General features: G+C 38.4%; 1 protein-coding gene across 1 annotated transcript in view; it reads right to left on the reverse strand.

The window, feature by feature from the left end:
• Nucleotides 1-4,368: 4,368 nt before the first annotated feature.
• Nucleotides 4,369-15,609, reverse strand: part of LOC122669330 (V-type proton ATPase subunit H-like) — a 35,440-nt gene continuing 24,199 nt past the window's right edge. The window contains exons 10-11 of the mRNA XM_043866078.1: nucleotides 9,595-9,774; nucleotides 4,369-4,699 (exon numbers count right to left, since the gene is read on the reverse strand). Coding sequence (XP_043722013.1) covers nucleotides 4,451-4,699; nucleotides 9,595-9,774 — 429 coding nt within the window. The 3' untranslated portion in view covers nucleotides 4,369-4,450. The remainder of the gene's footprint in view (nucleotides 4,700-9,594; nucleotides 9,775-15,609) is intronic.

Here is a 15,609-nt window from a genome sequence, read left to right on the forward strand (position 1 = left end):
CATAACCACATTAAATATGAAGACATAGAGATCCCCATGAAATAATCATATTACACATCTTATATGCATTATGGTGTACATCTTATGTAACCAAAATATGGATCATCCAAACACTTTGAAGATGAAAAGATCCAGCCCATAAAAAAAATTGAGATTCAAATTGGAATTAAACATTTTAATTTTATTAAATCTCTCAAGAGTGGGTGAAAAGATACTTTTTTCACTCATCTTTTTCCTCCCATCTATGGCTTCTTAGTCATACTATTGAACCCCTTTTTTTTTCCCCTTTGCAGGTACTTTACTTGCGGGAAGAAGGGAATCAGCCGCGGCACAAGGTGCATAAGGGCAAGAGCCTTGCGGCCAAGGGACATGCGGGGCAACTTGGGCGCATGAGTCTAAAAAAACCTTGCGGCTTTGGCCCATGCGACCAGGTGGCTTTGCAACCATAGAGCCGTGATGCAATAATGATTAAGCCTCTTATTTCAAAAATAAAAGATCATGATTAAACCCACTTTTCACAAAACTAAAAAATCATGATTAAACCACTTTTCACAAAAACTAAAAAATCATGATTAAACCATTTTTCACAAAAATAAAAAATCATGATAAAACTTTTCAATCCATTATGCATTCCAGGTTTGAGTGCCTTACGATCATGAACCCATGATGCATTCGGCCTGGTTGTCTTCAAACCAGGTCGTGTGCATCCCTTCCTTTTTTTTTTTATTGGATTAAAAAATAAAGAATTGAAATCCCAAAATGAAAAACACTTCCATCAACCATTGATGGGAAACGCATGAGGAACTCTATGCACATCATACAAAATTCAAATATGAATGGAAAAATGTCGCTCTGATGTCAATTGTTGGTTTGAAACCAATGGCGCAGTGGAAACAGATTGAAGAACATAGCTTTTGCATTCATATTCGAAAAATCACAGTGAATAAAAAATAACACGGGAAAAGTTCAATTACCTTAGAGTCGCAATAGAAGCTCCTCCTCCAGATAATAGTTCTTCCACACTAAAGCAAGAGGTGGATTGACTTAATCAACACTTTATCGCCGTCAATCGTCCGCAAAACAAAGTAGAGCACCAATCACCAATTTTTTGGGTTTCACAAAACCCTTGCACACACCCACACCTCACAAGAGAAAATGAGAAAAAGAGAAAGCTTGGGTGACAGAGGTTTCGAGTATTGTCGTAGGCTCTCATTCCTTGTGTAGAGGGTTGTAGCTTCGATGGATCGATCCCTATGTGCTGAATAGTTCATAGTGGGCAGACGTTCAGGGCTGAACCATTGTCTACTAAGACTTGAGGAATACGACTTCCGTTGCAATCAACAGTGATATAGAGCGTCTTTGTATGGTTTGTCCCTTCGGGTGGGAGATCCTTGTCAGAGAACATAACAACTATGACCGCGTAAAGAGCTCCTACAATGTTGGCTAGTTGGGCTGGTTCAGTTTCAATTAGCACATGTACACTAGCCAATGCTTTCAGGTTTACCTCTCTATAGGTTCGAGAACTAGTTAACAATCCCCAGATTGAGATGTTAGCTTGAGTTTTCTTGAGTTGTTTCAAACTTTCAGAACCTCATTTTCTAGTTCAATGGTAGTATGGTTCTGATTCTGGTTCTGGTTCCTTGCCAACTCAACTGGGTTGTCCACGTTGAGCCGGACAGGTTTGAAATTCTTTCCGCTTCTAGTGTTGGCATTGTTGCATTCTTCATCGGATGAGAAACAGAGCTTGAAATCAAACTGGGCTAGAAGGTGGTCGACATCCTTATCAGACTCATCCAATTCCCCATCACTTATGATGATCATGTTGATTTCAGATTCATGCTTTTATATTATTATGTCAAAATCCATCAAAGTCCTTGCGCATCAAGGGAGCTAGGAATGTATGGAATTTTATATGGCACTTAAAATTCACCCAAAGTTTTGTATTTTCTTGTGGAAGTTACTTATTAATGACCTTGGTACTAAAAATAAACTTTTAGCCTCCCTACCTATGGACCCATATTGCTGCCTTTGTTGTAATGAGTTAGAAACCCCTCGGCATCTGTTTCTCTCATGTACATTCACTAAGAGAATCTTTGCTGCTGGCCCATTAGGTTTAAGGACTAAGACCCTTTTTGCTCCCTCTATTTATGGCTTGATTGAATCTCTGATTTCTCTCCAATCTCTGCGGAAAGTTGACAAAAGAAATATCTTATTTGCTTTTATTATTTCATTTTATTTTATTTGGATGACTCGGAATGAGGTGTTATTTAACCATACCACACCTAATCCCATGCATATTATCCCGCTTGTCTTCAAATGGTCTTTTGATTTAAACTTATTCTCTTATGTTGATGTTACTCACTGTTCCATTCCAAGTTCTATGTTATCTTGTGTTGAGTACCAGAGATTATCACAAGGAGAAGGCCAAATTCTCAGATGTGATGGTAGCTATGAGCCCTCCACTGGCATAGTTGGTTGGGCCTCAGTATCAATGTGCCACTCTTAGTTTGTTGCGGTCTCAATGGATAATGGTCTGGTTGAGACGCCACAAGAAACGGAGATTCGAGAGCTGTTTCAAAGGCTTCAACAAGTGAAGGAGCAAGGTTGGACAACATCGTTTGTTTGGATGGACTGTAAACAGGTGATCGACTGGCTGACTCAAGGAACAGAAGAGGGATGGCCATGGGGGGTGTATAATCTTTTGTTAGATGTTGTTATGTTGGTGAAAAGTTTTGATGTTGTTAAACTCATTAAAACATCTAGGGACATTATATCTATAGCCCACAAGTTGGCATCTAAGGCTCAGAAAAAAAAAATTAACTGGTATAATATCAGACAATGTTCCTATCTTTCTTTTTAGTTAATGACATTTTCTTTTAACCAAAAAAAAAATTAGAATTTTAGTCATATCTTATCTTTTATCTCGTTCAAGTTGTAGTCAACTTCAAATGCATGGGTCAGTCACCGCCCAGGTGATCAAATTTTGGATGTCTTTCTTAACATTTCATGGGTCTAGATCCTAGATTCTCCATCCTCTCTGTTAGTTGGTGACACTGCCCTTACGAAAGAGTTGTATGAGGTTGCCTCCGCAGCTCCTCTGCTTCTAAATGTTTTGTAAACCGCATCATGGCCGCGCCCTATCGAAAACCCTTGAGGGAAACATGCCTACTCTACTTAAGCCTTTGGCATTGAAGGGATTGGTTACTGCTATTTTTTGTGGCTGATTCATATTAAAGGGCATCTAGGCTGTTATAGTTGTTACATATGATTACATCAAGATATGCAAAAAATATTCCTAATCCTCTGAGCTTCTGAACCTTTGTCTTGATCATTGTGTCCCATTGATGTCCGAGATCCTTCCAAGTCATTTCCATTCATCAAATCCTGAACGACCATGGTTTGATGAAGCTTGTATGTTTTGATTACAAGTTTCTCTATTGCTCTTCAAAATATAGCTTGCTTGATAGTCCAATTAAATTTAGGCTTGACAATTGTAGCTTCTGTTGAAGTTCATGAGTTTTTCTAGGAATGTAAATATATATATACCTTTTCATACACACAAATATATGAAGCCCAACAACCATATGCCCTATTATGCCTTATCTTCTAGTAAGTTAGCACTTGTTAGTTGAGATTTACCACATGAGTCAAGGGTGGTGTGGACAACCTCAGACTTTTGATTGATGGCATGTTTATGGTGTTTTGTTGAGTTTAAAAAGTCCATGCTTGAAGGGAGGGGGGGGGGTGTTGGGGGAGTCCCACTGTAATTGTTAGTGACTTCTACTGCATGGCCCACATTTACCATGTGGACATTTATTTGGTCATTCCAACAATTGAACAGAGCTAAATAACTTAGGTAAGCCACATGTTAATTTCATTACTTCTCTGAGTGTCATAGTCCACTGCACACGACAATTTTTTGACTTTTTTTTTTTTTTTTTTTTTTGCAGTGATTCATGTTCATCAAATAAAAAGTGAGTTTTGATAACACTTTTCATAGCAATCTCCTGGTGAAGCTTGATTTGAGAGAGATGGGAGTGTAGCTATGTTTAGATATCTGTCATATTCTTCAGGAACTGATTTTGAAATTATCTAAAGCAAAAGCAGTGGCCACATATCATCCTCTCCCTAGTTGAACAAAGCAGTTACAGAGAAGATACACTGACAAATGATAATAAAAGAATAGTTGGGAACTTTATTAATAATCTGAGAAACAATTTAAAGATAAAGTCATAAGCAATTTTAGTCCACAAAATAATCAGAAGTTATCTTTCACAACATAAAAGAGATCAAAAGAAGATATTCTCACAGGGACGAGCCTTCAAATTGATAAATTATTCTGGTAATAAAAAACGACCATTTTCCAACCACTTAAATCCAAATTTCCATATAACCTTGTATGTCCACAGACTTCTGAGACACCAACTTGTAAACCATGTATCACAGGGTCCTAACTCTGCAAAAAGCTAGCATACTTTGCCCCAAGGAAAAGCCTCTGAATACAGAAAAGGGCATTTTTTGTTACCTCAGCATTTTCATGATTCATTAACTTCATAACACGCTCCTTAGCCTTGAGATCAGTAACTATGATCCGTCCAGCTGGATGATACTGAATAAACTGTGCGAGATCATAACAAGCAACTGCCAGTGCTCTGGGATCACTAGAAGTATCCAAGATTGTGATGAGGACCCGTAAAATCTGCAGAGCACCAAGACAACTGAAGTAAGAAACTAGTTAAATAGGGTGATCCAGTACCTGGCAAGAATTACCATCTATCAGCATGGCCGCAGGACAAAGGACACATTGGGGATCAGGCACACCCCCCCACCCTTTACCCCCAAAAATAAAAAGGTAAATAATAAATGAACAATCAAGACATGTGGCATGTAGACAAATGTGTCCTTGAGTCACCGGCAGAATAGCTCCAAACCTAATGAAATCAAATTACTCAGCGCTATAATTATCAGATAACTCCAACGTGCCCAACCAAAACACCACTATTCACGGTAAGCAACAGAAGTCTATTCCACTGTTCTACTCTGCCTCTAAAACCTCTATAGGTAAAACGTACATCATTTAAATATTAAATTCTTGCCAAAGAATATTACCCCGAATAAAAAATAAAAAAAATAAAAAATAAAAAGACTTCCCAATGAATTAGGTAAACAATTAGAAATTAAATTGCTACATGGAATTAAAATACTTCAAGGAAAAAGATCTATTGTTTAACAAGATCAATTAGCCTATAAGGGAACTTTTAAAAAAACGAAAGGGAAAAATATTTAAATACAAAATTATTAAAGGAAATTTAGGCTCATTAAAGAGATGTGTATCTTCAAAGGTGAAAACCCGTATTCTACATCAGACAAGAGAAGCAATAATAGTAGTACAAGGTCTTGTCATGTTTCGAAATTTTGACTAAAATGTGGAAATTTCGGCAAAACAAAATGGCAAAAGTTTTCCTGCACCCACGTACACCCATCAAGGGTCATAAATCTTCTGCCCACACCCCCACCCATAGTACGAAGTCGATAATACCCCCCCCCCCCCCCCACTGTTCCCTGATCCCCTATGGACACCATCCAAACCCCTCGGTCAAGGGCTTCTTCCTTGACCGTGGCTGTAGGAAAACTCAGTCCAAACAAAATAACTACAAAAATTTAGATGCACAAATTACCGACATATTTCAGCTTTGGCAGGAGTCGAAATCCCACTGAATTTGAAAGTTTTAACACTAGGTCTTATTGATTGAAGGGTTACTTTATCCTTGGGTAAAATCCATGTTCAGCTCTTTGGAACATCAAAATCCTAAATCTTTCATCCTTCTTGTCATAAAGTGTTTCATGGAGATCAAGCCATAATATCCATGATCTACTTTTTCCATCAAATGTTCCAGGCCGTCGGTTCTGGTATGAGAGTTACTAAACAGGCTGGAAAATTAACTGACCCAAATTTTCTCTTAAAAGGGTATCACATCATCTTCCAACAGAGAACAGAGTTGGGTGGTTACAGAATTGGAACCGGAGTTGTCACGGCGCCTAGGCGACCCAAGGCATTGGAGGGGGCCCTAGATGCAAGGTGAAACCAACAAGGCATCCAAGACGCCTGGATGCTAGGACTCCTTGACAACTATGATTGTAGCGAACTCGTGGAGGTCAAAGACTGGTGGAGAGTCAGTGATTGGCAGTAAGAGGTAGAAGTGAAAGGTGCATGAAATCAGGAAATGCCCTACCTTGGATTGTTAATGTAGTCCTAGATTGGTAGGAGACCAACTAGGAGCCAGACAACCAAGATCTGTTATGAACAGGTGAATCGGCTAGGTCAAAATAGGGTTTTTGGTGAAATTAGGATTAGGATTAGGGTTTTATGTATGAGTACTGTCAAATTGAGGTAGGGGAATCTATCAGTGAAGGTCCTGAGATGTTTTGATGGATTTAGATATGTAAACTTGAATGGACAGCAAGGTTAGGGTTAGGGTTTCGGGTTTTTGAAAAGAGGAAAAGATGGGTTTTTAGGGTTTATGATGGTCAGATGAGGAAGCAACTTGGATTGAGTTTTCCTTTATGGAAAGAGGAGAGTTCGATCCAAAAAGAAGGGATTTTGCTGGTTGGTTTGGTTTGGGAAGAATTTAGGTATTGGGAAAAGTGAACAAAAAGTGGGAATATTAGGGTTGGTGGTATAGAGGATTAGAAGAAGAAAGGTTAGGGTTGGGATAAATCAAACTCACTGTTGTTGCATAATTTCTTTGGCAGCATCTTTTTTGATTGAGAAACTAAAATAAAAATTGAATCTTTAACTAGAACATGAAAGAGATCTTCAAAGAACTTGAGGGAGAGCTTCAAAAGAACCACCCGGGCTTCACACTGCAAGGTGTCGATTGGATCAAAAACCAATCCCACCAACGAACCACCCGGGCTTCCCACCGCAAGGTGTCAATCGGATCAAACACCGACCCACCAGCCTTGATCAAACACAAGACAAAAATCTTCAATGGAAAAGAAGACATCAAAAGTTTTTCATTAATATCAAAATTCGTGTTCAATACTTGCCCCCCTTACAACCTTATATAAAATACTCAAAAATAGACTCCTACACAAAAAAGGAAAAGCCTAACCCAATCCTCAACCTATTAGGTAATTTAAACTGACTAGGAAACTTAAATAGACTCAAAGCAGAATCCTAATCCAGCCCCACTAAACACTTAAAAGAAAACTACTAAAATCACTTAAATTGAACCATTGGTTGAACCAGTTCAATTTATGAACAAAAACACCAAAATAAAACTAATCCCGTATCGAACTAAAACAACTAATCCCGTATGCAACCTAATTACACATATTTTAGGCCATAAAAGTGGCCTATTACATAGAAAACCCATGGGATCAAAGGCCCAACATATATATAATCCAACCATAGACTTATTCCCATTAAAATAAGCCTATTTAGGTGATGAATCTGTGCATCAATTGTCTTTGTAGTCCCTCCCCCCCCCCCCCCCGGAAAGACTCCTCTAGACTTTGAACTCTTTATTTGTTTTTTATTGAGTATTTATCTAAAAGAAACTTAACTCAACTCAGCCTTATGCCAAAAAAATGGGGACAATTAATGGCATGTCATATGTGATTGGCTAATGCTGAGTTGATTCATCTTTTCATCCATTGTGTGCTTGCTAGGGAAGGTTTAGACTCACTTTCTGCACTCCCTCCTGCATCTTTGATTTTTACCAGAGGTAGGTACTCTCTCCAACTCACTAACAGCGGAAGATTATTGTGGTGGTATATCCAGTTGTAGAGTATTTGAATCATTTGAGAGGAAATAACAGAATATTTAGACATGCACAAAAAATTTACTCATGTTATAGTGGGCAATGTGCATCAAGAATAGATCGTGTCAAAGGCATTCCAAGAGAATCAAGAATAAGGGATTGATGGAATATTATCCACTCTAGAACCCACACAGATTGGTCATATTTACAAAATGGAATCCTCCTAGTGGGAGATTCAAGCCCCATTTTGATGGCGCTAATTTGGTAATCAAGGCCATGCCCACAACTGGGGGAATCATTAGAAGCCATCATTCTGAACCTGCTGCTTTTTGCAGCTGATTCAATTCAGGCTGATTTGAGAGCTATTGTAATGGATCGAACTTGCAAAGAACTATGGGCTGCACCATCTATTCCTTCAACAGAAAATTCATAGGTTTCAATTATATAGATGTGGGTTGCTTTCAGAGACCCCTGGCAATGAAACATCCATTTATACGTAGGAATTTAATTGGGGCTATTTAGAGAACTAGTACTCAAATGGTAAGAATCAAATGAGGTGACTATTACTTATGGTCACTGTTCATGGAAAGGTATCATGAAGGTGAACAACGGATGCTGATCTAGCACATGGCTAAGTTTGGTGGCAGTAATCTGGAGAGAAAATGGGTGTGGCTTGAGCAAAGCTCTGTTATCTATTTCCAGATATATATATCTGCTAGTGGCAACTATGTATCATACCATCAACTCTTGTTATGAAGTCCAAAATTTGAAATTGATTTATCCCAAACTTCAAGAGGAATCGGATTGATGGGAAAACCAACCAAATCATTCTGGGATCAATGAAAATGTCAAAAGCAAGCTCTATACATGTCAAAGACAATATTAAAAAGCATATCGACCCAATAATTAAATCTGTGATCAGATCAGAGATAAAGGAAACAAATGCATTGTAAAAGGAAGAAATAAGATCAATGGAAGAGGAAGGATGAGAGCTGAGATCAATCTTCTTGGGAGGAAGAAGAAAGGAAGAGGAGAAGAAATCAGGTTTGGGATACCAATTCCGTATGCACTGCTCAATAGTACCAAAACTCTTTAAAAAAAAACCTCACATTCTTTACTCAAATCATCTCTAATTGAAGGGGGTGTATTACATATATAAAGACCTTCTAAAATTCCTAATTTGAATCATAAAAGGACTCCTAATCACACTCACACACTCAATAAAGTAATAAACTCAAAACAGAACTCTTTAGATATTAAGTATTCTAAACTAACTCAACACTTAACTACCAATCTCATGTACTAATTTTGTCCTCACTTTATGGGCTTATAAATCAGGTCCATTACATTGAAACCTTAAAAATAAAAGGCCCAACCTATAATATAACTACACAAAAATCAATTTCAGCCTCATTGGACTGTCATAAGCATCTTATGAGCCTTTTAAGCTTGGATATAGGCATACATACCGGATTAATGCCTAATGTACCTGCATCATTTCCTTGTGCAACATTATTAGTGCTAGAACAGCAGAAAGTAGAACAATTAAGGTAACATGGTAAATTGCAATTTTTCATGGTATCCTAACTTTTTTATTAGCTTCTCTCAATTTTTTGACAAATTATGCTTAGAGAGAAAGCTTCAAAAGTTCTGTTTAAGCCTGAGAGGCTACATCTCCAGCAATTCTGTGCCTCACATGATACATATGAGTACCTGAGCTAACGCAATTTTCAACCATAAAATAGGATTCTTTTTCTTTGCTTCCCTTCCCCCCACCCCCAACCCCAAGAAGATCAAAGGAGAAAAAGCAATGGGAGACTGACAGTACCTGGAAATCATTCTCTTCAAACTTTGTTATGTTTTCACGCCAAAAATTTGGATCTTTGTGCATGGGTGACCAGTCTAGATGCCCAAGAAGAACTTCTTGCTTGTACTTGTCAAAAGAACTCAGTTTCTTAATATTATCTTTAAGCCCCTCTTCCAGTTGATTCAGAGCCTCCAACAGGTCCTGCAAAGAATTCCAAAGCCAGTAATGAAAGACACAAAGCACACTACTACGGAACAGATAATTTTGGCATTCAAATGTCAAGATTTCAGTCCTTTCATTAAAATTTCAGCTATTTGTTTCCCTATCCAGGAACAAAATAAAGCCAAGTAGAGAATTAGTGTGAAATTTTAGCCGACTGGCAATGAATCAATTAATTGGTCTGTCTAAGGGTCATGTAAGCCACAGTGTAGTAACTTTCATGCATTTTTGGTGACAACATGGTACAAATAAAGGATTACATGTTGTACGAAGTTTCCATATTTAAAATAATAAGAGTACTTAAGTGTAACCTCCCATTTAAAAATGCACTTCTTGAATTCCATAGTTTTCTTCGTTTGTTTGAGCTATGTATTTCAACACAGAAAAGTTCGTCCAAATAATCACTAACCACCATTGTAATAGGAAATATACAATCAAGAGAGTGCTCTTAAACACAGTTCTAATAATGTTTTCTTCATGCATCAATCCAAGTTCAGGTTGAAACAAGAACAGTATCCCAAATTTAATAAATTCGAAAAGATAATTAGTATAAGAATTGGCCTGAAATAGAAAACCTTGAAATACCATTGCTGAAAATGAACTCAATAAATTCTCATGATTTCTTTGAAATAAAAACATTGCTTCAACTAACTACAACTTCACAACATCTGTCGCATAATTATGCACATTCAATCAATTGACATTCAGCTGGAAAACCAACAAATAGTAGCCATTATAAAGCTAGAATCATCTGACTAGAGATCGGGCGATGCAGGCTGCAAATCTGATTGATTGGGTGTGATCAAGTCTAAATTCAAAGCCCCAATGAGTCATAAGAGTCATGGGCTAAGTATTTTTGGAGTATTTTTTGGATTACTATTGGAAGAGGCTAATTCTATAAGCCCACATGTTCCTCACACTCGCCAACCCTTCCGCCGTTGTCCGAGTCCGGTGACCGAATTCATAGGTATGTGATTCCTCTGTTCTTCTCTCCAGTTCCTTCTTTTTTTTCCCCTTTTTCTTCTTCTCTCAGGTTCCTTTTTTTTTTCTCTTTTTTCTTCATGTGCTTGTGCTTCCTTTTTTACCCCTTTCTTCCTCTTCTCTGTTTCTTCTTCCCTTTGTTTTTTTTTTTTCTCTTTTTCGCTATCATGTGCTGCTATTGTGTATATTAAGTGCTTATATGGAACAGTTATTTTTTAACTTTTTATTATGTCCATTATTTGGCTTATTATGTGCTCCTATTATTCTGTTTTCCCCTTTTATTATCCATTATGTGGTTTATTACGTGCTGCTAAGCCTGCTAATATTCTTCATTTCTGCTAGATATAATGGATACATTAAAAAACAAAAAAAAAGGCTGGCGCCTAAGCGCTTAGACGGCCTCCAACGCTTTGCATCGCCTAGATGCCTTGACAACTATGATTGTAAGAGAACTGGATTTGAAGTTCTGCAACTTTATATTTATTTACCAGGAAGTACACCCATCATGCATTTTCTGGTAAACTTATGTTTATTTATTTCCTGATATTATAATGGCTCCCTCCAGTTAAAGTTCTCTACAGTCTATCTACAGGTAGGTCCTTCTATCCAGATTTATTATCTTCTCATCCCAGTTTCTGTGTTTCTTATCCTGTCCATAACTAGTCAAAATTTATGAAATTTACCCTGGTTTGCAGTTTGGGAATTTTATTAGTTTGGAATGGGCCCTTAGTGACCTAATTATGGTTTTGAAACCCTAGGTTGCACCATTGAGGATGCCTTTTTTTTTTTTTGGATAAAGCACCATTGATTATGCCAACCACAAGGTTAGAGGATCAAATCCACCCCCACCAAAACTAAAATAAAATAAAATAACTGTTTGCAATACAATAACATTAACTGACAGCCAGAAGAAAAGGAATCTGATGAGGCTGCTATGTTGATAAGACAACACCAGAAAACCTACTAGAAAAAAAAACCAGAATCACAGTGAAACAATACTGAAAATATTGGGCAGATATTGGATGGTGTCATGTCTCTCAATTCATTCAGCCGATGTAGCTGAAACTTGGGTCGAATGGCCATGGGTAGGCTACGTGCTTAAAACGTCAAGGCAAACCAACGGTTGGATTAGAAGAAACAAGCAAGAACAAAAAGTAGAAACTAATAAGAAAACAGAATTAGTAACCCAAAGAATAAACCATAACTTACAATCTACTGTCAAATACCTACCAAATTCTGGTCAAAGGTAGGGAGGTACGAAGAGAAGATAAAATAAAAAATGTAAGCCCATCCAATGGCTGGATTGGGAGAAATAATATTACAAACTTACTATTAGAATATGGTAAAACCAGAAACCGTAGGAGATGAAAAACAGAATTAAACTTGCAGAAATAGTGAGTAAACAGATAGGTATATTATAGATAACAAAGAGAACATAAGAGGGAATAGGGATTACCTAAGGATGACCACGATAGGAGAAAGAAAGGCTACCGGAAATCGACAGAATAGTAGGGGATATGACTTGGTATCACCACCAAGCCTAGGTCAGCTTCACACCCAACCAACCTTAGAAATCACTACCTAGGGTCTGACAACTGAATCACCGCAGCAGAAAAAACTCACAAGAGAGCATAATGTTGTTCATCAAAATCAAGGGCAGCATGCCCCTCCTCTTTTATTTATAATAGCAATCAACCCAACACAACAAATAGTAACCTCTTATATGTGGGAAAGGATTACTTTGATGCCAAAACTAATCAGTAACTTCTAGAATGAGAACCAAAGCTACTACATAGAAATAGAAAGTAAATAAAATAAAATAAAAACTAAAATAACTTTACTAAATAGCTGATTACAAAATTAGAAACCTAGATACTAGCACTACTAAGAAAATATTCTAGCAGCAGAATATTCATTCCATGCATGCAATCTTTACTGGGGCCCACACAAGAAATAACTAAGCCATATGCAAGCCTATTCTGGCTACATGCAGACCTGGCCTATGGGTGGCCCAATCAAAGACCAAAACCATAACCGTGGCCCATAGTTCGAGAACTCACGAGATCTCGGCAAGTTTCTCGGTTTTTTGAGAAACCAAGACGAGATGGGATACGATATTAAAAAGTACAAGATCTCGGAGAGATCTCGCCAGGATCTCGAGTTGAGATCTCGGGTTGACCCATAAAATGACCTGTCTACCAGTTTATTTACTTACCTAACTCGACAGAACTCGACATATCTCGGCGAGATCTCGGGTTGACCCATAAATGACCCATCTACCAGTTTATTTACTTACAATCACAGGCTCAGGATGATGACATGAGTATGAACACCATGCTTGCAAGTTTCGGAAGCATGACTATAGATACTACTAGTGAGCGACAGTCGTGGCATTCATCTCAGCCTCATCATGACTATGGCCAGGAGAGCACCGGTCCCAATATAGTGGCTATGGTCAGTTTGGGTAGTCAATACATGAGTTTGACAATCAAAGCACTAGGTCTGGTTTTGGGCCCATATTCCCAGCCCCAAACCAGCCATACCCATACATGCCTCAATATGAGCAGTGGATCTCACACCTCAAACCAACCGTCTCCGCCTCTTCTATACCCTAGGATAGGGGAGTTGGAATATGTTGATGACAACACTTATATGAGTGTTGTGGCAAACTATGTGCAAAACTATAACAACACTATGACATGGGAATTCTTTGCAGATATGGTTGGGACTGGATACATTAACATATCACATTTTATGTAACATTTGTTTAAAGATTGATGTATTGTACACTTTAACATTTCTAATGCTTATTTAAGTTGTTTTACATTAATTGAATGTTTTGATTGCTTTCTATTACTAAACTATGTGTAGAGTAGAGTATTTTAGTACGTCGTCGCCTACCAACCTATGGTCCAAAGTGAAACTCATATTTGGACTTTATTTTTGCAAAATCTGATAGTACCATTGTGTTTAAATGGCCTAAAATAGGATGAATACCAAGTTTCAAACCCAAACTAGGTCTAAAACCCACCGAGTTGAGGCTTCAAGTTGGAAAAAAAAAATGCATCAACTCGGTGAGATCTCGACTCGACTCGACTCGGTTTTTCCAAGGGTCGAGTTGGTACCGAGTTCCGAGTTCTCGAACCACGTCGTGGCTTGCCTTATGAACCAGGTTCTGGCCTAGGACCTTAATACTGTCTGCTCCCCTATACTTCCTACATGAGTACACCTTCAGCCCTACAACAGCTTTCCCTTGGTTGAAATCATGTATTGATTGTACAAGTCAGGGTCGAGCCTCTTGAAATCATCACCATGTATCCAGGTAGCATCAATACTATGGTGTTCCCTTTCACTTGATTAAGAATGAGTAGTGGCCACCACCACTAAGTGTTATATTGTAGCAATAGTCCAATACCTTTGAATCTCATCCTCAACTGGAGGTGTCAACTGTGGCAACCTCAACATATGCTCCATATCTCCCTCATCTGAATGATGGCCCAAATAAAGAGTTAAGGCTGCCACGTTGAACACATTGATAATGGCCATGTCGTTAGGAAGCTCAACAGCATAGGAATTCGGCCTATACGCATAAGAACTTTGTAAGGACCCATCCGCCTCGGATGAAGCTTAGTCTTTGAACTTATAGGGAACCTCTATGAAGCTATGTGCACCACCTCCATATCTATAGGTTTGAATTCCACATAACGTTGATGATGGTCACTTGAGATTTTGTATTCGTCGCCTCACATTTGCATGAACCTCAGTGATGTGGCATAAGAACTAGTATGCCTCAATGTTGGTGCATTATTACGACCTGTTGTCCTGCCGACTAAACTATTGTAGACAAACTCTACGATGTCTGACATAAATGACGAACTCTCTCATAATCATGAACTAGTAAATTACCTAAACTGCAGTTGATGATGGGTTGTAGAAAATTGTAGCTTGGTAAAGGTATTCATCCACACGTTTTACAAAAATAGCTCAGAAACTTTATATCCCGAAGTTACGATGGACTCAACCAGTCTGTACAATCTCACAACAGAGGCTATGTGGTAGGCATAAAAATTTTCTGACATGGAATGAAATGGGCCATTTTAGAAAAACGATCAACCACAACAAAAATGGAAACGTGCCGCTCAAGTGTAGTAAGCAATCTAAGCACGAAATCCATACTGATATCTCTCCACAGGGCATAGGGTACAAATAATAGAGACTCTTGTTTTGCTTCGTCTCCTTTGCAAGCTGACATACTCGACATCTTTGTATGACATGCTCTACATCCCTCTATAGTCGAGGCCAATAGTACCTGTCAACTACTTGTGAGAGAGTTGTCTTTCTCGAAATGTCCTCTGAGTCGTCCACCATGTAGCTCTCGGATGAGATGTTGAAAACGAGGGGAAGTGTCAGGAATATACACAATCAAGTGCCAAAAAAGAGATATCCATAATGGATGGAATACTTGTAACCTCGCCCACCTTCTTGTTGAATCTGGTAAATGGAAGAGAAGTCCTTATCAATGGGGTACTCATCCTTGATGTGTTGATATCCATAGTGTGAGCCGAGAAAGTCTGCACTGTCAACACTTTTCAACTCAAAGCATCAGCTACCGTGTTCTCCTTTCCAGCCTTGTCCTTCAATGCAAAGGTGAATTCCTGTAGATACAAAACCCATTTGGCATCTGCTGCTGACCGTGTTCTGTGAATGAAGGTGCTTCAAAGTCTTATGGCCAATGAAGAGGATGAACTCTTTGCCAACGAGGTAGTGCCGCCAATGCTTCAGTACTTGGATGGCTGTCTGCAGCTCCAAGTCATAAGTAGAATACCTTGTCTTGGC

This window comes from Telopea speciosissima, chromosome 7 (assembly GCF_018873765.1).
Source record: "Telopea speciosissima isolate NSW1024214 ecotype Mountain lineage chromosome 7, Tspe_v1, whole genome shotgun sequence".
NCBI classification, from domain to species: domain Eukaryota; kingdom Viridiplantae; phylum Streptophyta; class Magnoliopsida; order Proteales; family Proteaceae; genus Telopea; species Telopea speciosissima.